The sequence below is a fragment of the Ambystoma mexicanum genome, chromosome 11 (genome assembly GCF_040938575.1).
Source record: "Ambystoma mexicanum isolate Mex_15411 chromosome 11, UKY_AmexF1_1, whole genome shotgun sequence".
In the NCBI taxonomy this organism is placed as follows: Eukaryota; Metazoa; Chordata; class Amphibia; order Caudata; family Ambystomatidae; genus Ambystoma; species Ambystoma mexicanum.
Genome location: NC_090934.1, coordinates 783,285,640 through 783,307,979, shown reverse-complemented (window position 1 = coordinate 783,307,979; position 22,340 = coordinate 783,285,640). Strand labels below are relative to the sequence as shown.

The window sequence follows — 22,340 nt, the reverse complement described above, 5'->3', positions numbered from 1 at the left end:
TATCTACCAGTTGTACAAAATTCATTTCTGACATGGCTGTATAACCTGAACACTGATGCTTATGACTGCAGTATGATAGAGTGATCCAGCGAGTCTTAGCAGTAGACAGATCTTGGGTGAAAAGAGGATAATCTGGTTCAAGGCAGCAGTGATGTTCAATGACATCCCAAAGTTGTCCTGTGACAAGATTCTGTCCAGAAATGGGACATTTGAGCTTGTCTGGAATTTCATTGGAGCCTAGCAAAGTGATGAAGAAGATTGTAATCAAATGCAGAACGCTTTCAAGAAAGTCACATGAAGTCAATGCTTCAGTTTCTCCAGGACTTGGGCTCTGATTCTCTTGTCTTTACAGGTACAGGTCTTGAGGTCAATCTTTTACCGCTATTGTGGCACACTTGGCAAGTCCCAATTTGCCTTTCTATGCCAGGGCCCATTGTTTGTCCACAGTTGTGTTCTCTCACTATCCTTATATCATCAAGGTCATTCCTGTGTTTTCCTCATGCCCGAGGCAAATGGGTTTGGGTCTTTCACCTGCATGGGGACAAATACTTCATTTCTTTCATGTGCACCTTTTTGTAGTGTAATTTCTGTGCAGCGTTTTTTGCACCTTTGCAATACAAGTGGTGGGTTCTTCTTATCAGGTCACCAATTCTACACAAAATATTGTTTTTACTTCTGTGTGTGTCACCCCTTTGCGCATTTGTCTCTCCTCTCTTTTGCATTCACCATTCCATTTGTTTGTATGTTCATATCACTTATCTATACTACCATACTATTTTTCTCACAACATTCCAAATAAGTGATAATCCCGGTTTTTTGAGGGGCAGCCAAAATAGGAAGTCAGAATGTTTGAGTTGGCACAAGATATGTGTTTAACAATGAAGTTCATCTCTTCCATCTTGGATGCTAATTGAGCTAACCTGGCCACTGGGTTACACCTAGGTCTTGGGCCTAAGAGGTTCACTAAGGGAAGTCCATTGATTGAGATTTCTGCCCCAAAAGTACCTCCTGATATCAGCCAGTCTGCACGAGTAATCAAACATTACTTTATCTATTATGTATGGTGATGTTACCTTTAATACAAGGCCTTTGAGGTGAATGCAATAGTGTACATCTCTCACAAGTGTTTTTGCTTGAGTGTTGATTCCAGGCCATATGTACTTTCCACTGCACGATTAAACTAGGGGTGCATATGTACATATTAAGTTTTGGGTTTTCAGCATTAAATAAAGAATGGCTCATCAGAAGCTGTAGAAAATCCTGGAAATTATATTTATGTGGAATCCAAAACCTCACAGTACTAACACATTGATTATTTCGGTGGACTGGTGTGTATGGTAGTTTCTTATTTTGTCAGATACTCTCTGGTATACTTTTCTGCAGATGTAGAGTTGCTAGTGATTGTACATACAAATTATGTTTGCCTCTATTTTTGTATGAAGTTACAATTGTCCTTTTTAGTTTCGTTTTACCTGAATTGGTGTAACGGTCACTGCTGATGATAGACCGCTCTACTTTCCATTCTGTCAGAAGTGCTGTTACATGGTTTGTGTCAAAGAAATAATGCTGCATGCTTTAGGTAGTTATACTGTTCATGGGGTCTGCAACCTTCGGCTCCAGAGAAGTTTTGGACTAGAATTACCATCAGCCATGGCCAGCATAGTTGAAGGCAAGAGATAATGGAAGCCCTAGTCCAGAAATCCTGAGAGCCACAGGTTGCAGACCCCTGTTTTAGATTCTCACAGTACAACAAATACATAAATGTACAACCTGGAGGAAAAAAAAATACTGTTCGATCATTGAAGTTATGCAATGTTAACATTTACAAAATAGTATACAAATGTGCAAAGAGAGCATAACACATCCTATAATTTGGCTAACATTTATTAAGATGTCTACCTTTTCCAAATTTCTCTTCATATACACAAATGCGCAAACTTCTATGTATCAAATATTGGTTACAATTTTACACACATTTATGCGGCATGTCGAATGAGTTTTCTGGTGGGGTAACATTAAGTGTCTTGAGTATCCCTCTCGCTTGAGCATACCTGGAAAGGCTGTATTGAAGAGGCTGGCTGCAGGGCGTTGGGCATGCTCCTCCAACGCACAATGCGCCTTTTTGGATCAGGGACATGCACATTGTGATTTGTGGGTACACAGGTGTGATGGCAAAGGGTTATTGCATCTCTGTACCCACAGATCTTTGTGAATTGGACCCACTGGCTTTATGTTGCCCTCCAAACAAGTATCTCTACAGAATTCAAGGTCTCAAATTTCCCCCAAAAAATGCTAAGGCACTTCTAAACATGCTGTAGTCGTAGGATGACATTTATAAACCTCTGTATTTTTCTATCATGGCCAAGCAATTGCATTATGAGATAGCTCCAAACTGTCAGAGTTGACCTTGACAAAGGAAAATAAAGTTATCAAGACTTTGGATCCAACATGAAAAGTAGGTTAACTAAGTTGTTGCCAGAACTGCAACATGAGATACAAATGATTTCAATGAAGATAGTAAAGAATGTTGTTTTAAATAAGGGTCTATTGTTTCAGAAGTATCGTGCACTTCTCCATTAGTAAAAACAAAATGAACAGCCTTAATATGGTCACTTCCCCACACTTTTTTACATATTCAAAACAATTTAGTAAGAAATCAGGTCATGTATTATTACATTTATTTAAATACTACAATATTCCCTATGCATTATGCCACATGTTTTCACATTAGCCTAAGGATGTCTGTGCACTAGTCGTCCCTCTCAACCCCTCCTCGTCTAAAATTTAGAACCAATTGGTCCCTTAGATACCAATGGAGTGAGAGTTGTTGCAACCATTTTATCATGCTGATGACATTTTGGGAATTAAGTGTTTACACAGGAAATTTAGTTATGAAAAGATATACAAAATTAGGGTAACAATAAAATAAAATGAGAAAGGTGTTCCTGGCAAGAGCACGAGAAATAATATGCATCGATTCTGGCATTTACTGGAGGTTCCTACTGCTTGCTTACTGTCACCATTAAAAGGTCACTCGTCAGACTGCATGATTGCTCATTATCATGTCCAAAGAAGAATGCTATTACATATTTTCTTTCAGTCATGTGTGAATTCCTAAACCCAAAATATCAAACACAGGATATTATGCATTTTGATGGTAGAACAAAATAGTAAGTAGATACGAGGGCTAGTGCCTCTTTAAGCAGAGAAACCTGCAATCGTTAAAGTGGCTGCCTTTATTTAAAAGACTGAACTATGCTACATTTTAAATACAGCCTCAGGGCGGAAGTATTTATTTTTCTGGGAATACAGTAAATTGTGGAATTAAAGTCTTCAATGATTGGATTTCTTTGCATGTCCTTATAACGCAGATATTATGTGTAAAGATGACGTCCTTACAGTAAAGTTGTATTCTTAGTTTAAATGAGAGAAACCATATGTTATGTGCTCCTTTATTGTGCCATGCTATTAATTCATTTAAAACTATATTGTGTTCAAATTTAAGAATTGGATTGAAAATACTATTGAGTTTTGTTTTACTGTGTCATGTATATTGAAAAGTAAGGTCAGCATTGCAAAAATTGAGAAAACAAACCCAGAGCGGCTGAAATGAAAGAATAGAATTGAAATAGTATATAAACTGAAATTATCACTTGCAGGGTGTGCTGAAGAGCCTGCAAGGGTTCCATTGTGGTTGGAACCTGTTAGAAGATTATTACAGAGGCCAGGTGACTTTTAGGCCACCCTGAAATGCTCCTCCTTTGTATGCAAGGAAGGTTTTTAAACAAGATAAGCATAATAAATGCACAATAAATGTACTTCAGGCATCAAACAGTAGGACAGACACCAGTAATTACAGTTCTAGGGTGTTTCATTGAACTTCAATTGGGTTTGAAAAGCACCTATCTAATCCTAAATCTAAAGATGGGAGCAAGCTACGCCCATCGAATAATAATAACACAGTCCTAGTCTACTCTGTCAAAATAAAAGGGCTTTTACTAATACACCTACTGCCAATCCTTACTTCTAAATACAAATAGTGTGGGAAACAATGTTATGCAAAAGAAAAGTGTTCAAGAAATGATATGTCAGGATATTCAAGCCGTTGGCTTCCCTTCCCCACGTTTTCAGCACAGGACAAGGCGGCACACTCGAGTTTAGCACCCTCTTTGGTTTCTCTAGCACAAGGATATAGTTCAAAACTTCAACATCACGGCCTCCTGTGCCAAAGTCTCTTTGCCATTCAAAGTCTCTTATTTCAGAGGGCCTGATGCAACACAACAAACATTAAAGTTCCTTCTTATGATTTCACATATACAACTTCTCAGGTGATTTACTGTTCACCTGCGCCGGGTTCAGACCCACTTTGACAGAAAATCTTCAATTGGTCTTCTACTTCATCAAAATCGAAGACTTTCGACTGTGCGCAGGATTTTGCTTGACCTGTCACAGGACCACTTCGATTCACAATTACTCATTCTCTTCTTGATATAAACTTTTTCTCACTTTCACTTTTGCCACTTCTCAGCTGCATACCTTACAGAGACCTTCGATTGAGCACTCACGCGGAGCCGTACCACTCTGTCAAAGGTATTGTATCTTGCTTATAAAGTTCCATCACTGATCACTAGTTCAACTTTACTTGTGTCTCTTATCACACACGTTTTAACGATGTTGATTCCACCGTTCGCCATACAAAGTTGCTGCTTGCAACCTTGGCTTCATCACAGACCGGTCTTGTATTGGTCTCCCCAACTCACTGGCTATGTTGATTTCACTGACGCTGCTTTGTTCTTGGAGCCAAGGATGGTACCATGGCGGCTGCTGCTTCTCCCTGCCTTGCTTATTGACACGGGGGGCCCTGGGTATCTCCGACACACAAAGCAGGATTCTTCAGCCTGGTTTCTGGTCTTACGCTTTCTATTCTCAAGGGTTCTGGAAAGTAACATTTCCTTGTCAAAAAGATCAAGGGAATGTCCCTCCTTGCAATCGCCTTCAGTTTTGACATCTTTCCTCTCTTGTTCAGCTGCCATCTCGAAACTGCTGTTTCCTTGTCTGCTTTGCCTCGCTCACAGTGTGCTCTTGTGCTTGTGATACTCGAAATGCATTGGAGGGACAGGGCCTCTATGTCCTTGTCCTGTACTCCCTTATCATGTGTGTTCTGTGTTGTTGGGACACCTGGCAGTGCAGCTCTGCCTCTTTTTGGTTGTGGTGAACAGAGACCCTTGGGATACCCTTATGGCCCCCATGGGTGGGGGTACAACCCTGTACCCCGAGTTTATGTTTTTGGGCACCTGTGTGTGGTCCACAGAGCAGGGTATGGGCTGGTGGCAGCTCCATGCTGAATTTGACAGGTACCTCTGAGTATCCTCCATTGGGGATACCCAGGGCCTGCCATAGGAATCAATGGATTCCTGATAGGAGACAAGATGGCCCCTGGGGCCTCTTGCTTTCTATTGCCTGCTACCTTGTTTTCCCAAAGTCCTGGGAAGCCCTTCCCCTGACTGGCTGTTGGGTGGAAGAACTATATATGGTATTGTGGCAAAGTCCAGGCCAGACGGCTGGGGCCTTCCCAGTGACTATATGTTGTGGGTACACCCTTGGGGTGGGACCTGTGTGAATAGAGTGTGTGACCAATATGTATTCTATGTTATGGGTATCTGGCTTCTGTGAGTGACACAATGAATGAGCCAGCCCTGCCTGAAACTGACATGAATGAAGTTTGATGTTTTGAAAGGCTGGGTGCTTGCCACAATCCACATTCCTTGTTATGGGTGTCTGGGTGGAAGTGAATAGCCTGAATGCCCTTGAGCCTGATACTCTGCCTGCCTTCCTGCATGAATGTCCTTCTGCCTGGTTGGCTGACTGAGCTTGGGTCAGCAGAGTGCATGAGATGAGAGACAGATGTGTATTTCTTAGGACCCCTCACTTCCCAATTTGTTCAGAAGCTGAAGTTGAAACTTGAAGCTGCTTATCCTTGAAGCCCAGCTGGAAGAAGATGAATTGCTGCTGCTTTCCTTCAATTAAATCTATAAGCTGTTGAGTCTGTCGAGGACTGATCCAACAGAGGACCTGTCTAGTAGATCTCTCCCTGAGCTACAATGGAACATCGTGCAGAAGCTGATCTTCATTGAGGCACCCTGGAAGCCAGTACCGAAAGGTTGTCGTCCGGAGAAGGGGTTCACCGAGAATCTTAAAAGTAAAGCACCAGGACATCGAGGCCATCAACGTTAATTGACATTGGCCAGGATTTATAGGATTTCCGTAACCGCTGGAAGCCAGTCAAGTCGTGTTGCCCAGAAGCAGGGACAGCTTGACTCTGTGCTGCTCAACGACTGGAGCTGCATCGCTGCACCTTGCCTAAGAACATTGAATGAAGGGCTCCCTTGCCATCCCGGTCGACTGCTTTGTCCGGCCAGAGAATGTCGGTATCGTCGACAACCGAGGAGAGTCTGCTGGTGGGTTTCCGCCACATAAAGCCAACAAAGAGGCTGATGGAGTGAAGATCTGTAGTCCAGCCTGTGGTCGAGTTCCCATCGCCAAAGCTATCCCGACGCCCGCTGCTGGGCCTACGCTCATCACTGAGTCTTCTTTGTGGCACTGAACTCTTTGCATCGAGGTGGACCGCACGCCCCATCTTCACAGGACTTCCACAATTGATCGTCGAAGACCACCGTGAAGATTGAAGCTGTAGTCTAGATGCAAGTGTTCACCTTTCTTTGAGGAGTCTCGATGCCCTGTGGCTTCTGCTTTAAAAAGAGTCCACCCTCGAGGGATCCATTGACGAACCATCGAAGAAACAGTTCGAACTCAGGTACATTGGGGTATTTGAACATTGTGACTAGGAAACAAGACTATTTAAACATTAATGGATTTGGCTTGTTAATACTCTTTATTACAGGTTGCCCAGGTGGGGGATCCTCACCCAGAATTGTGTCTTGGTAGCTAAAGAGCCATTCTGCCATTGTTTAACCCAACTTGCCTTCCTTCTTATGATCTATGCTATTAAACATTGCTGCATGATTTGTATACCCTTATAACTGTCAGCAGTGGATGCATTTGTAAGGAATCAATAGCCAAGTGTGCTACCACATAGGCATTGTATATATTTGCCATATTAGAATTGCCAGAGTACAAAGTGTGTTTTTAATTGATGTATATATCTTGAACCTTATTTTCATTTAAAGAACTGTGTTAGCACACAACATAGTGTGTGGAAATTCCTTTGTGGGGGCTTGGGGACTACACTGTACTTAAGAACCAGCCTGTATCACCTCCTGAAAGCTTAAGCCTTGGCTGCTCATCCATACTACCATATAGAGAATCTAGACTGGGGTACTCTGTGCTTCTACTCTGTCATATAGAGGGCATGAGTACAGATACCCCATCCAGTCTTTACAGTGCTCTGCCTTTTATCCATTTGGGGAAGCTTACTGGAGGTAAGGTGTGTGTGATGGTCTGTCATTGCCTGAACATTGTTTTGGGAGACATCAGGTGTACTGCTCGGGTGTTAGTCTGTTTTCTCTCATAGCAGGTTGTCCATGTGAAAGTGTTTGTGTTGTAAAAGGTGGGTAGAGTTCCTAAATGTCCTACATAGTAGGATGGGGTAAAGATGTTACATGGAAGGGGATACCAAGTCTCACCATCTAGTGTCCCACTCTCACTCCCCAAAGACCCCTCAGCCAGATGATACTCTCACATTGGTCCACCCTCAGGAACTGGATCCAAAAGCAATGGCTGTGTCCTGGCCACCTGGATGACAGATCCCCGGGGACTAATGGGTGATCCACCTTCTGGTTTCTCACACTTGGATTAGTTAAGGTGAAAGATCATTGAGAATCTGCCCACCAAGAGAATTTACTTTGAATAGTGGCAACAAAGGGAATATTTAGGTAGGGTATCTCTGCCCTCCAGTGGAGAATAGCTGCAATAGTATGATAGAAAATCCAAATGTATTTGCATGAACAAAATCTCACATTAAACATGCAATCACAAAATTTATCGGTGAATCACCATGATAGCTCTGATTAACTTTAAATTTGGACAGTTGCATATAAAATCAGAAATTAGAGTATAACAACGGAATTAGCATATATTCAAGAAGAGCAAACTCCCTCCCAGTCAGGTAGCTGGAAAACCACACCTCTGACAAGCGAGGGGTGGGCTTAGAGGGAAATATAATAGCATACCCATAGGGCAGAGGAAGAATGATGGAATAAAGGGTGAGGAAGAGTCAGAAGGGGAACACACTGGAGATTGGAGAGCAGAAGGACTAACTCTACCCTGAGGGCAGATCTGCCCATTGACCCAGGCAGAGAGGAAAACAGCCCATAGAAGGAAGACCAGTTGGCACTTGGGGGATTGAGTTCCAAAGAGTCCACCTGAAATAAGGGCTTTCTTAAGGAATGATGCCTGGCTGACTGGGTTCTCTGCTGGTTCTCCCAAAACCAGAAGTTACATCTAGAAATGTAAATGCACCCCAATTCCAAAATTGTCCAATTTGATTAGGATATAATCTGGGAAGATAAAACAACTGCAGATGCAGGGAGGTGCAATTTGAAAACAGGGACTAATATGCAAATGTTCTATGTTCCATATATATATATATATATATATATATATATATATATATATATATATATATATATATATTATATATATGTATATATATATATATATATATATATATATATATATATATATATATATATATATATATATACTTTAAAGTGGGATGCCATTGAACATTTAAGCATTATTTGTGAAAATAGGTAGTGGTTCGAAATGGTGGAGAGTCCTTTGGGCCATGATATTGTTGCAACATACTATTACCTAGAGAGATATCATGCTTTTTATGCAGCCAGGGAGAGCCATACTGTAGATTGGTTGGTTGTGCCCCAAAATGCATGCTGAAAGAATTACAACTATTCCTTGAGAACTTACAAAGTGCAAATCCTCTGCATTCCCTTTTCTTTCAATGCATAGGCAGAGTCAGGTGTAATGTGGGAATGAAGGGGGTCTGCATCTACGGATCTGTTACTAGAGAATAGCAGTGCTAGGAAGAGCCCTTTCTATTTGTGCAGGTAGACCCATTTATAGTAGTACAATTATACAAAGTACATGGAATATATCCATGTTTAGTAAAAACCTCACACACAGATGTGTTGATGTTGGGCAGGCCCACATAGATTGAAAGATGTGCATCCTAGTGGCTTGAAACACACACATACACACACATATGCAAACAAACATACACTAACATGTATAGATTGCAAATCACACACTCATGTTTAGCTGAAGTCACACAGGCAAGATAAGTGAAAACTGTACCCATGTCTTCTAGAGAACAAAATATATATGTTGGTTCAGAACAGAAATTATAGATTCCCGAACACATTATCTGCGAATTCGAACTACATGAGCCAATGCAAACAAGTCACTTTTTGGAATGTGCATGGCTTCACACATAACCCCATGCTAGCCAGTCGTTGGGTTTCATTACGTGTCCAGCACTAACCTTGCCAGTGCTATCGGTGGGTTGCTGCCTTGTTACTGGTGCCTGATTTCCCAGTGCCATTGGGAGATTACAACCCTGGAAGCCCAGAAAGTCAGGCACCGGTAAATTGTAAGTCCCCATTCCCATAGAGTCCAATAGGACTCTATGGGAGTGGGGACCACGGAAGCACTGGCACCCTTGCTAATGGTGCCGGTGCTTCCGTGACAGCCTGTCTACCGTGGTCGCTGTGCCCGGAAGGGCCAGACTTGTCAGGAATGGCAGCTACGGCAGGCAGACCTGTAGTATGCCGATCTGGAAACAACAGTGCTGGTAAGCTTACTGGCACCTTTGTTTCTGGACCAGCATAATTGTAGTGAGGCCCATTGTCTAGAGGTCAAGTGGCCACTACAAAACTAATATAGGTATATTTGAATGTAACTGATGTGATTTTTCTCAAGTACCATTCTTGTCTGTATTGCTGGCGAAAAACTAATATTTTGAAAACTGATGTGAAGTCTTCCAAATGCATGCATTTACCTCATATTGACAGATCGTAAGTTAAGTTCTGTATTATAGAGGAAGACTGCATGATTACAAGTGGATGCCATTATGAAGTTAAAGTAGTGATTTTTATATAGACAGTGTTTTGTATAACATACCATATTGTGGTGGGCTCCGGGGTAAAGCCGGAGACCCAGTTGTCTGAAACTGAGCTCTTCTTTTAAGTAAAAGTTGATTTTTGAATACCTCACTGTCTGTTTTTTGCAATGAATTATGCGATGGGATTGTATACAAGGGAGTATTAGATCAGTGTGCCACGTCTGAGTACACCACTAGCCAAAAATATAAAATACTCAACAGACCACAGTCTTCCACTCCATGCTCAAGAGGCGTAGATGTGGTGCAGATACAATGGCAGTCTTGACCATGGTAAACACATCCTTGCTCTAATTGAAAATGAGACATTCTTCTTCAGCACTCCATATTGCAAAACATAGGGCCTCATTACACGGATGGCGGTAGGGATTTACCGGTACCGGTAAAATACCGGTACCGGTAAATCCTTACCGCCTTACTACGAGGTCCCTTTGCGGGTTGGGGGATTTAACGCCTGCTTTTTGCAGGCGTTAAAATCCAACCCGCTAAGGGACCTCGGTGCTAATTACGGCACCGCAAAATTGCGGTGCCGTAATTAGCGCCTTCCCCATTCCCATAGAGCCCTATGGGGCAGAAATGGGAATGGGGAAGGGCAATGGCAGAAGGGGGATTTACCGCCCCTCCAACCTTGGAATGGGGTGGTAAATCCCCTTTCCGCCAAGGGGGTGCCGGTATTTTACCGGCATGAGCCGAGGCGCTAATAGCGCCATGCCTCACCGCCTACCGTGTAATGAGGCCCATAGTCTTTCACGAATATTAGGGTTCCTGAGGGAATAACCAGAAAGCCCAGCCTTGGGTGGAGAAATGTACATTTGTCTTCGCAGGTAGAACCATCACGCCTCCAGCTTTTCCAGTTATAGGGGTTTATTGTGGTGTTTCTCACCTGTATCATGAACGAAGATGTCATTGTGGAAATATTTGACTTTCTTTATTCCTTTCAAGGTCAGGGCCATCAGTCATTGGAGGCCTGATACAAGCAAAGTCCAAATGGCATGCAGATATTGTGAAAAACCCAGAATGGTGTCATAAAGGCACTACATGATTTGCAGTCGGGTGCGGCATCACCAGACCAGATGCCCAGCTTTGAGATGACTGTAGACCCGTGCAGTGAGAGCACTACCTCTGTGATGCCGGGGATGGGAAATGATCGAACATCACTTCCAGGATGAGGCTGCACGGGTTTACGCACAGTCTTAATGTAATGATCCCTCCCTTACAGGTCATGGCTGGTTTACATGCTTAGCCCACTGATTGAGATATAGAGGTGGGGGCTCACCCCCCAGAGCTCCCTTCGGAGCCTGTCGTTGCCCTCTTGGCTATTCCAGACTCCATGCTGTTGCACCGATAGAAAGGGCTCTTCCTAGCATTGCAATTTTCAAAAACTGCTGGACTTTGGCTCTATGCACTCAGGGCTGGCGTCACCAATAGCTAAACCTGGTGCTTGACTCGGGGGTGGGGGGGCATTGTAAAGAGGGATGATGGTCAACTCTAATTTTCAGTCAGAATGTTTTTATCCTAATAGAAAATGCACAGCGAGGTCTGGGCCAAACAAGCAGAAACTGTTGTGCCGCCCCCTCTGGTGGGTGAGACCGTAGGTTGATGGATGAGCATCAACACCTCTTAGCACACCCAGTGCCTGATATTCTAACCACGGAGTGTTATTTGTGTGGTTTTTCAACTGGTAAAGTGCAATTGCACAGCACATTACTTATAGGTGGAGTTTGGCCAGGCCTCCAGGCCAGGCAGTGAGTGATGGTTATCTTCACGTGACGTCCCAGTACTAGTGCCTTAGAGACTTCACGTGACGCCCCAGTACTAGTGCCTTAGAGACAAACATCTAAATATCCTTATTTGTACACACCTCTGAGATAGACAAGCCACAATGACAGTTATACATATGTTTTACAATGGTGAAATGCAGCCTTGACGAGGGTGTTGTCAATTCACTCTCTTAGTAGATTCACCTAACTATTGTTTAATAAGTAGTGCACACGGGCGGGCTGCCCCTATTTCCATGTCCACCTGCCCCACTAATACCTCACTGCTGCGTAGACCGGGGGATCGTGACTGCCCGTTACACACAGGAGGGCACGTAAAGCAGATCCACATGACCATCAAAATTGGGTTTTGCCAGGGCTGATGGGTGCAATTTTCCTGTTAAGAGTTTGCAGCATATGTATACATGTGTACAATGTGTCCTTTTAATCTTTGCCGTGTGCCTTGCCAAGGCACGAGCATACTAACACACCACTCAATCATTTTAAAATACTTGAATTGAGATCAATTAGCACTGCCATGCTCTAGAAAGCATTACACAACCCAGATAATGTCTTATGGAAAGAAATGATGGTCCAGCATTCAATGCGAAATGTTTCCCTTCAAAATTCCAAAGAGTTTGATAGGATGTCTATCACACACCAGGAATGCCGTTTATGTTGGCAAACCAATCAATAGTTTGCACAACTAAGTGTAAAGAATTAGTGTGAAAGCAATTTCGCATATTTGTACACTTTTTACACTACTTGCAAATGATTGCACGGAAGTGTGGCCCTCAAGTAGTTACAATAGTATATCACAATGAATGATACAAACTTGTGTGTGCATGTTTGACTCTGGGTGTCTAAGTTTCGCATCCTACTCCTTTGTTTTAATCCACACCAATTTACTATGGTGTGCCTGGAGCCAAGGAGCACTCCGAAAGAAAATGGATGCTTCCTGAATGGGCCATGTATCTGCGGATCTCAATTGGGTGCACTTCCTACTCTTTGGCCATCCCTTGCAAATTATTAATGCTGGGTAGTCAAAAAGGAAGTTGGGTTGCCAAGACATTTTAGAATGAAACAACTTAACACAGACAGATTTTGATACTGAATACAATGACCATAGGTCTTTCTCATTGACCCCTCCCGTAAAGGTCCTGCATCCTTACCTCAAGCTGCTCCAAGAGGGCATTTGTTCGCTTATTCAATTCATTTATGAGCACCATCTTTGCCATTTTGATCTGGTTCTCCACTTTTCTGTGCGTGTGCTTGACCTCAAACAGTCTGTACAAGAATAGAGAAGGAGAGGGTGAAAATAACTTCTGACTATACCTGAGAACGTGAATATCTTCAATGATATGATATGATATTTTATTTATATTGCGCCCATGCACAAGTGTTTCAGAGAGTGACGAGGTAAGGGAGGGGAACAAGGGAGGACAAAACAACGATCTTACTAGGCCCAGTGACATTGAAAACGCACGAGTGCTGTGGAGAGGTGAGGGCGAGAGTGCAAGGGGCAGGGGAGGAATTGAAAGTGCTGAACACGAGATAAAAACAACAACAGGTAGTGCGGCCAGCAGGTGGTAAGTGCAAGAATAAGTGCAGGAAGGGGACTGTAGGGCTGCAGGTACTGACCCAAGTGCAAAGGTTGCCAAGAGGCAGTGCAGGTATGCGGCTGGGTGGGCAAGGATCTGGGCCCGGAATCAGATGGTTCTCCTCAAGTTTCAGAGAGGCAGGGAAGCTGCTCCAGAGCTAGGCCCCAGCTGAAGAAAGAGATCTACCTCCAACTTGTTGGTTGGAGAAGCGACTGACCCTGAGAGTGTTGGAGGTGGAAGAGCGAAGAGCTTGAGTAGGAAGGTATTTCCGAAGGGAGAGTTGAAGGTATTGCTGACAATGGGAAGGTATTGCGGACCATGGGACAGGATGTTCAACATTTATCAACATCTGTTCGCTGGATTGGTTTGGAGATGTCTGTTGACTTCCAACTGGCCAGTTGATAACACCACAATCAGCCTCATTCTTCTTGTCTGAGAGGATCCGCCAGTAAGAGCGTATCTGCTTCTGGATCTGTGGGCCGAGCTCTTCACAGGTGAAACTCCTTCTTCTGATCTGCACTCCTTCCTGAGGATCTCCCCATGTCTGTGGACAAGACTCATGTTCTCTCTGCTGTGCAGAGAGGGTGCACAGCAGATAGAAAACAAAGAGAAATGCCTGTGTTTTCATTTTTTTAGCACTCCCCGGGAGATCTTGCAACTCTCCTCTCCTCTCTCCCCTCTGCCACATTTGACCCGCAAATTACTTTTCAAGGGCTTCTCCTGAGACAGGATGGTGCAGAGCATGCCGGCTTGATGTTCCACTGTGAGCAGAGTTGTCATGATTGGTCTGCGGGTCTGGGAGTGGCGTGTCCCCATGGTACGGTACAACCTGTGGGCATGAGCCTACGCTAGAGCCATACCCCGAACCACACACTAAAAATGTAGACCACCTTATTCTGTGGTTTTCTCCTGCTTCCTCCATCAGCAAATTGAAGGCCCAAAAGATGCATCATCAAAGTTAGGTCAAACAGTCTTGCATGCCTTTCTTTTCCATATTTGTTAGAATGTATGATTTAGTTTGTAGTCTTTCATTCATAAAAATCTGTAAAGATACTTTCATTTCAAAGTAGCTCCTATTTGTTTATGCTTAAATGATGATATGAGCACATCAAGTCAATGATATTCTGCGTACAGTATCTCTTAATAAAATAAATAACTTTTGTTAAGCATTATACTCAGATCCAGTTGCGTCACCACTGTGTAGCAAGGATGTAGACGACCAGAGAAAGGGGAGGGGATTTAGGTTACGTTTCTGTGTCTGTGTTTTTTCTACTTTAGGACTTAAACAGTGATGCTGTAAAACGTAAAGAAGGCATAGATATACTGGAGCATGTCCATTGGTGACGTAACACTTGCGATCTTGGCAAGGCACGGTTTCCAGAACATTCTTGAAAATGGGCAGCCGCTGCTGGCAATTCATTCATTGGTGGCGGTGCTTTGGTAGGTTAACATCAGAATACAGATAAGAAAATAAGTTAATATACCCAATGGTGTTCAGAGTGAGTACACACACAAAAGCAGGCAAGGGAAGATGTAAGGATCATTTGAATTCCCCTCTTCTTCACTGGACTTTGTGCAGCCTTTGCTCTGGATCTCGCTCTGCCCCACCCCCAAATGTAACTCACTACAATGTAAGAGTTGTCTTCATTTGGTGGCATATATAATGTATTGATCATGTGCTGTGATTATATGTTTCCTGTGGTCATGGGTGCTTGTTAATTAAGCCATACGCCCAGCAGGTGAGTGGAAGAGGAATCAGCATAGGAGCGCCTCTTCCTTTGTAGGCGTGTGGGCAAGGTGTTCCTGGGCTTGTGCAGTTCATACGTCTCCAGTGTCACAGTTTCCGTATAGGAGGCATTGATGTGCAGAAGAATTAAGGGGATGGAGGCGCATAGGGCTCGGCTCGTGGACACTGAATAGTGGGTGTTTTGCAGAGTGACCAAAACAATAGGTAGACAATTATAATAATAATTTAGCATAACAAACCCTCAGGTATCTGAGCGCTGCTTATTATTACCCAGGGTGTGTGGTGCTCATTTATCGACCTCGAGGGATGTAAGGCTGAGTTTGGCCCCGCCGGGATTCGAACTTGCATCAACAGGCTTTGTACAGATGCCAAAGCGAGCACTCTACTCCCTGTGCTATCGACCGGCTAATGATTTCTCTCATACAGATTAATTGGGGAGATCCTGAATCGGTAAAGTAGGGTCGTCGAGCCGAGACCTTGGAAGTGGATAAGGCATTCTAAGCCACTCGCAGAACCTGGCAATGCATATTCCATTATTAGAGTACACTATTTGCTTCTGTTTTGTTGCACAGTGCTTGAAGTAGTATTTTCAGGCAATTCATCGGTCTGGTAGCAGAGGAACTCTCCTGAAACTTGGGACCAGGCTGCGTTCCTTCTCTTGCAGTTGAGATGAGAGCAACAGGTATTCATGATCCAAACTGAAATTGTAATCAGTGTTATCAAAGGCAGTGCAAGAAAGTAATTGCAGCTCGGTTATAAAAAATCTAATATGTTGCCTCCAAGACCATACTTTTCTTTTTCCACCTTGCACCTTATTTGCCTACTCAGCTGCGTGTATTCAGGTCTGACAGATCCTTTTTACATCTGCAAACTACTTGTTTGGACTATCAATCTATGACAGCATTCAAAATCACAGAGCCAAGAACCAATCACAGTCGTGCTCCTCCAGTTACCTCAATTTCCTCAACGTGGACTTAATGGAACCCTCAGCCAGCGTCCACTCCAGGCCCCATCTTCATGGTGTAGCAGGGCTTAGTCTAGGGGGGCACTGTGCCAGGCAGAGAGAGAGAACCTCTGGGCCACAGGTGTAGTTAAGAGGAAAGTTTGATTGGGCTAGTAGATAGTGGTGAACGAAGTGAGAGAGGCAGACATGGGGACTAGCCCCCACATTGCACTGTGTGTGTGGGTCATTGTAAAATGACAACACCTTTGTCAGTTTACCAGCACGTTGTCATGTGCTGGTACCTGAACGGTGGCACTATCTCCCTTTACAAGCTTTTGCCTGGCAGAAATTCCATCAAAACAATGTTTCTATTCCTATAATTGCATTGCAAGGAGGAATACCTCTATATTTTGGCGGTGGGGCTCCCGATTTTCTACATGAAAATGTTGACATGTCACCCACACATCAAATCAAAATCTCAGACGTTTTGGAGAGTACCAACAACCTGCAAAGTAGCTTTGAGGATCCATAGCCCAGCACAAGTTGCATATAGGAACCACAGAGCTGTTCACCTGCAGAATACAGACCATTACACCATCTTGCAGCAGAAGTGAGCTTTACACAATTGTTACAGGTGCCATACATCTGTTGCGATGGCAGTTTGTGGCTTTGCGCTAACCATTTGGCGAAGTCTGGCAGTCATGTACTTAGGAAGTGTTTGCTGTTCTTGCCAACATTTCAAGAAAATATGATGCAACCGTAAATGGCAAAGTATTGTGTATGTGCAAAGGAATTACTAAGAGTGTTTCTCTTTTGAATTTTTCACAATTCTGATGATTCATTTAAATATTCAGCTGGTTTACCAGTTAAAAGGTGTGCAGGGGACAGGGGTGTCCATAGATTGGACACCATTGCATACATTTAGGGTAGGGGCTGGAATTACTCCCCACCAGCCATGCAGTTGTTGCATTTATGACTTTTTGATATGAAAACATATATGTAGTTTGGGGTGCACTGTTGTAAATCAGTTTGATTAAAGTAGTGTGTATGTGAAGTGTGCTACTTTTGTTAAATGCACATCTTCTGTGCAGTCATCAACATCGGACCCTCTGCCGCATCCCCACTCAATCTATAACATTTCTCCACCCCAACGTAGAATACGCTGTTTTCCTGCTTGCGCCCAATGCGCGGCGGGGAAAGGGAAGTGCATGCAGTAGACCCATGTACCAACCTGTCCTCCAGCTGTTTCGCGGCTGCCTGCATGCCAAGCTTCTTCTCCTCCGCCTGGGATGTTATATTCTCGAGGAGAATCCGCTGGTTCTGTAGTGCCTCATCAAGATGGCGAAACCTACAATAGAGTTTAGGGATCAGCACATTGGCTATGCTTTGATGGCGGTGAGCTACTACATGCTTTCAATAATAAAACATTTGAAAATCATGATATTCTGAGAGGCCATGATGTATGATTCCTGTCAGTAAAGGGAAGGTTGTTTGGGCACCTGGGCACCTGGCTATAGGTGTAACGTTATATGGCTCTAATGAAAAGCTGGAGACTTTCCTCCTTAATTTGCTTCCCGTTGCAGCTGCTTTTATAGTAGACGAGGTCATGATTTGTCCTCTCTTGGTTTTCGGGAAGGACTCAGCCTTGGCGAGGCACCTCCAGGAGTTGGGATTGGTTGAAATATAGTAGTTCCTTCTTGGAGAAAGGGTTTATACTATAGCTATCACCCCTGCGTCGGGGGATACAAGATATGGAACAGAAGAGCAAATAACACCATTAAGGAATAAGTATATTTAAAACGAAGCAGGTTAGAGTTAGCTTTGAATGAGAACTGTACCTGACTAATTTAAGTTAGTTACAGCTTAATCAAATAAAAGTAATCTGTCAGCTGCATGTGTTGACCAGATTATGACACTCACACACTGCATCCCTCAGACAATCAATTACTTACTGCTACTGGCCTCACTGGCGTGCCACTGAACACATAGCATAATAAGTACTGCTTTTCCAGCGTAATTGTACTGAGACTAGACATAATCTACACTGGCCCCCAGTAGAGCATAGAATATCCCTCAAAACTTTGGCCCTTATGCAGAAGGCCAGGGCCAACCTTGCACCAGCCTACATCACCAACCAATTTACACCACATACATCATCAAGACCACTCAGAGCAGCTCACGCAAACACTATGTCCATACCGAGATTCAAACTCCATAACTCGGGTGGAACTAGCTTCCATGTACAAGCATCGAAATTATGGAACACACTGCCCGCGCTCCTTAGATCAGAACCCTCCTTTAACCTATTCAAACGCAACACGAAGCGCTGGTTTCACAACATGGACACAATGACAGCCTAAACTTCCCAGATCCTTGAACGACTGACTGCCTACTGTACATATTGAAAATAATTTATTTTAGACTATATTTTATCGGCAGCCTTCACTGCCTGCCACATGAACATTGCAACATGTATGTATGTATCTGTAATACTAATGTATGTACCTATCTGTAACCATAACGTAACCTTTGCTTACTGCACTCAAATGTAACTGTAACCAGATCTAACTTACGCGCCCGTATGCCCCCGGGCCTGGCCGCGCTTTATAAATAAAATAAATACAAATACAAATGTCTCCTGACAAGGGACACAATCACATCTATACCTGATATTTTAATCAGCTAATGACATGTTTTCTTTGGGCACCAATTACCGCCACTGGGCACTGGAGAATATTGATCCAACCCAGTTTACATGATAAGATTTAATGTACCACTGAAAACCATAATGAACAAAATATTGGAAACAAACTTTATTTTAACTCTAAAACAGATACCCCTTATTTTCACCTAGTAATTGATGCTAATAAAAAACAAATATACATGCTTACCTTAAAGATCCTCTTCAGAACATGGAGTATTCACAAGAGAGCTCCTTCTTGTGACACTGATCTGCCGGGACCAGTGGTAGGAACATAGCTGTGTGGGTGAGTGTAGAGTGAGAGGCTCCTATATGTATGTTGTTTCATATTTTTTCTTGGAAGTATTTTTACCCTCTATATTTTTATTGGGAGGTATGTGCCTTTTCTAGGGCTACAAAAATGATTGGTACAACCCTTATCAGCAGGGCTGCCCACTGACCTTCACCAGTTACTTTTCCTCCATAACGCTGCACCCCAAAACTCTTAAACCTGCGCTCTATGATAAAACACTATGTGAAAAATACTCTTTGAGTGAAATGCTACTTAAGGAAAATTACTCAATGAATATTCTACTTAAGAAATATATACTCAAGGATTTCAGTGTTATCCATGACCAGCCAGGACATGCGCCCAACCCATTATACTTGACCATCCTCTACATGCACACCAACAGGTATGGCCAGCCTCAACATGCCTAAAAATATCTACTACCTAAATATCTGAAAACAGGCATAACCACTAGCTACATGTCCAGCAGAGGTGTGCCTAGCCTCTTTATGCCCAGAAACAGGTAAGGCCAGGATCCCTTTTCAAGCAACAGGTTAAGACAAACTTTACACGCCTAGCAAAATGCTAGGCTAGCCTCCACCTTCCCAGCAACAGTTAGGGCAAGCTCACACATCCCCAGCAAGATTTGTGGGCAGTCCCCAAATTCTCAGCAAAAGGTGAGACCAGTCACCATTTGTTTGTGCAGCCATGCACCCACCGCTCCAATTCTTGCTTCCACCTGCTCCTTTCTAGTGTTCCTTTACAAACGGTCCTTTATTGTAATTGCTTATTTATAACAAGCGGAATATTTTTTTTAACCTCGCCAGAAAGCTCTGTGAGTTAAGAATCTACGGCTAACATCTGTACCAGACCTGGAGATAATTAGATTGTATGCCACAGCAAGTACTCACAGTTTCATTATTTTGAGGTTTAAGTGTGAAGTATCAGCATCACATCAGGAAGCTCTTTGTACAGCATCACTGTGTGTAAAGAATCTAAAGGCAGAGTTGGCTACTGGATCTTTAAGGCTGCAAAGGTACAGATGAAATTCGATGGGAGAAAGAAGTGATCCATGGACAAGCTTCACATTATGCAAGAAATGATAGTGTAGCTGGGGAGAAGGTTTAAAAACCAGACTAATACAATCTTTTCTTGAAACTTGGCTACGCTACTGGTAAGAAGTGGAAGACACCAGACTGCACCATGGCCAAAACATTACAGAGAAGTGAATATTTGTGTTCTTTATACCATTGTAATGTACATATGCAAAGGACATATGCAAAGGACCCTTCCAGCGCTTGGCCTATAGATTGCCCAAAGAGCTTAGCCAACAAGCCCACCTATTGGCCATCAGAAAGCAACCTAAGACACTGTGATGCCTTCTCTCAGCCGCGGGGTAGGCTGGAGGAGGGGCTCTACGCGGGCCCTGGCTCGCGCGCTGGAATGAGGCAACGGACACTGCTTGGTGGGGCACTGGAGCGGGAACTCCAATTTGGCGGGCTCCCGCTTCCCTTTATTTACTTGTCCACGTGACCGGGATCACGTGGACATCACATCCCTTATCAACTTTGGATAAACATTCAACATGTAAAAACATTAATGATATTCTAGAGATTGCGGCTGGAGCGAAGTCACATTATTGCTGGGATGGGCTGACTCCTGGTTCAGCTTCTCCATCGCACGTATATGCCATTGAGGACGTATCCTTTTAGCCCCGTGGATGGCACGGGGCATTTCCAGAGTGCATAGTGTTCTCCTCGTTCTTGGTGGGGAGCTTGATGTGTGGCACTGTCCCTCTCTTCTTCATTTATGTCAGGAGGCCCTGGAGTTGGTTCTTCTGCGAGTCTTTCTCTCGTTGTCGGGCTGCCTGCTTGTGGTAGTTGGTCCTCTGCGGGACTGCTGTCTGCTTTTTATTCTTCCCATAGGGTCGGTGGGACTTTCTGGAAGTGTGAGACATTTGTGGTCACTGATTCGTGCCCTTGGGTGGCTGACGCGAGGCTGTGCTCTCGATGTGAGACTGTCCACGGTGCCGACTCGTATGGGAGTGACATCTTCCCTTTCTGGGCCCTGGTCTTTACCATTACCGTGTCCCCGATTTGGAGATCAATGGGTGTTGCCTTTCTGGCCAGGTCCTCTTTGGCATTGTGTCTGCGCCTTCTAGCTTCCACACTTTGTAGGTCGACTGGGGCCGGTCTCCAGGAGTGATGTAGGTGCAGGCTCCCTTGGATGGGGACGCCGAACATCATGTCCGCTGGACTGACATGGGTTGAGGAATGGGGTATCAGCCGATAAGCGCGTAGGAATCTATAGAGCTCTGGGAGCCACCTGCGACCTTTGTCCCTGGTGATTCTTACAGTCTTGTTGATGAACTCAATGAATCTTTTGGCATCTCCATTGGCTTGTGGCCAGTATGGGGTTACATGATGGTGGCGTATTCCCAGGTCGTCCATTAAGCGTTTGAAACCCCTGCTTGTAAATGGTGGTCCGTTGTCACTCCGGATCGCTGACGGGATGCCGTGCATCGCAAACATTTTTTCTAGCGCAGTGGTGACAGACGTTGCATCTGTGGAGGAAACAGGTTCGACCTCAAGGTACCTGGTGTGCTCATCGATCGCTACTAGCAGGTATGTTTCGTTTGTGATCGTGCAAAAGTCAATGCTGATGGAGTCCCACCTGCGGTTGCTTCGGGGTGGGCATTCCATGGGCTCTGGCGGTCCTGGCTGGCGTGTGGACAGGCATGCGGAACAGGTTTCTACGAGGGCCATGACTTTTCATTGCATCTGGGGCAGCCATAGGCGTGATTTGAGGTATGCTTGTGTTTTTACAATGCCTTGATACCCTTCATGCGCTAGTTGGATTGCCCTCTCGTGTAGAGACATTGGTAGTACGATCCTGTGTCCTTTTAGTATTAGGCCGTCCACCGACATGGATAACTCATGGCGTATTCCAAAAAGTGCGTGTATGAGTTCTTGGGCTGGGGCCGTCCTTCGAGTGATGGCTGTCAGGAATGTCTTCCATTCTCCTGACAGGATTGCAGACTTTGTTAATTGCAGGCATGGGTCTTTGTCTGTTTCTGCTTGTATTTCCTCCATTGTCATGGTTTTCGGTCTGGCACATGCGACTATCTGGCAGACATGTTCCTCTGTGATTTTTGGCGCCTCGCGTTCAGT

General features: G+C 44.0%; 1 protein-coding gene across 1 annotated transcript in view; it reads right to left on the bottom strand.

Moving 5' to 3' along the window:
- TRIM66 (tripartite motif containing 66) overlaps positions 1–22,340 on the bottom strand; it is a 482,967-nt gene that overhangs the window by 296,664 nt on the left and 163,963 nt on the right. The window contains exons 4-5 of the mRNA XM_069623711.1: positions 17,433–17,549; positions 13,083–13,197 (exon numbers count right to left, since the gene is read on the bottom strand). Of these exons, the coding sequence (XP_069479812.1) occupies positions 13,083–13,197; positions 17,433–17,549 (232 nt within the window). The remainder of the gene's footprint in view (positions 1–13,082; positions 13,198–17,432; positions 17,550–22,340) is intronic.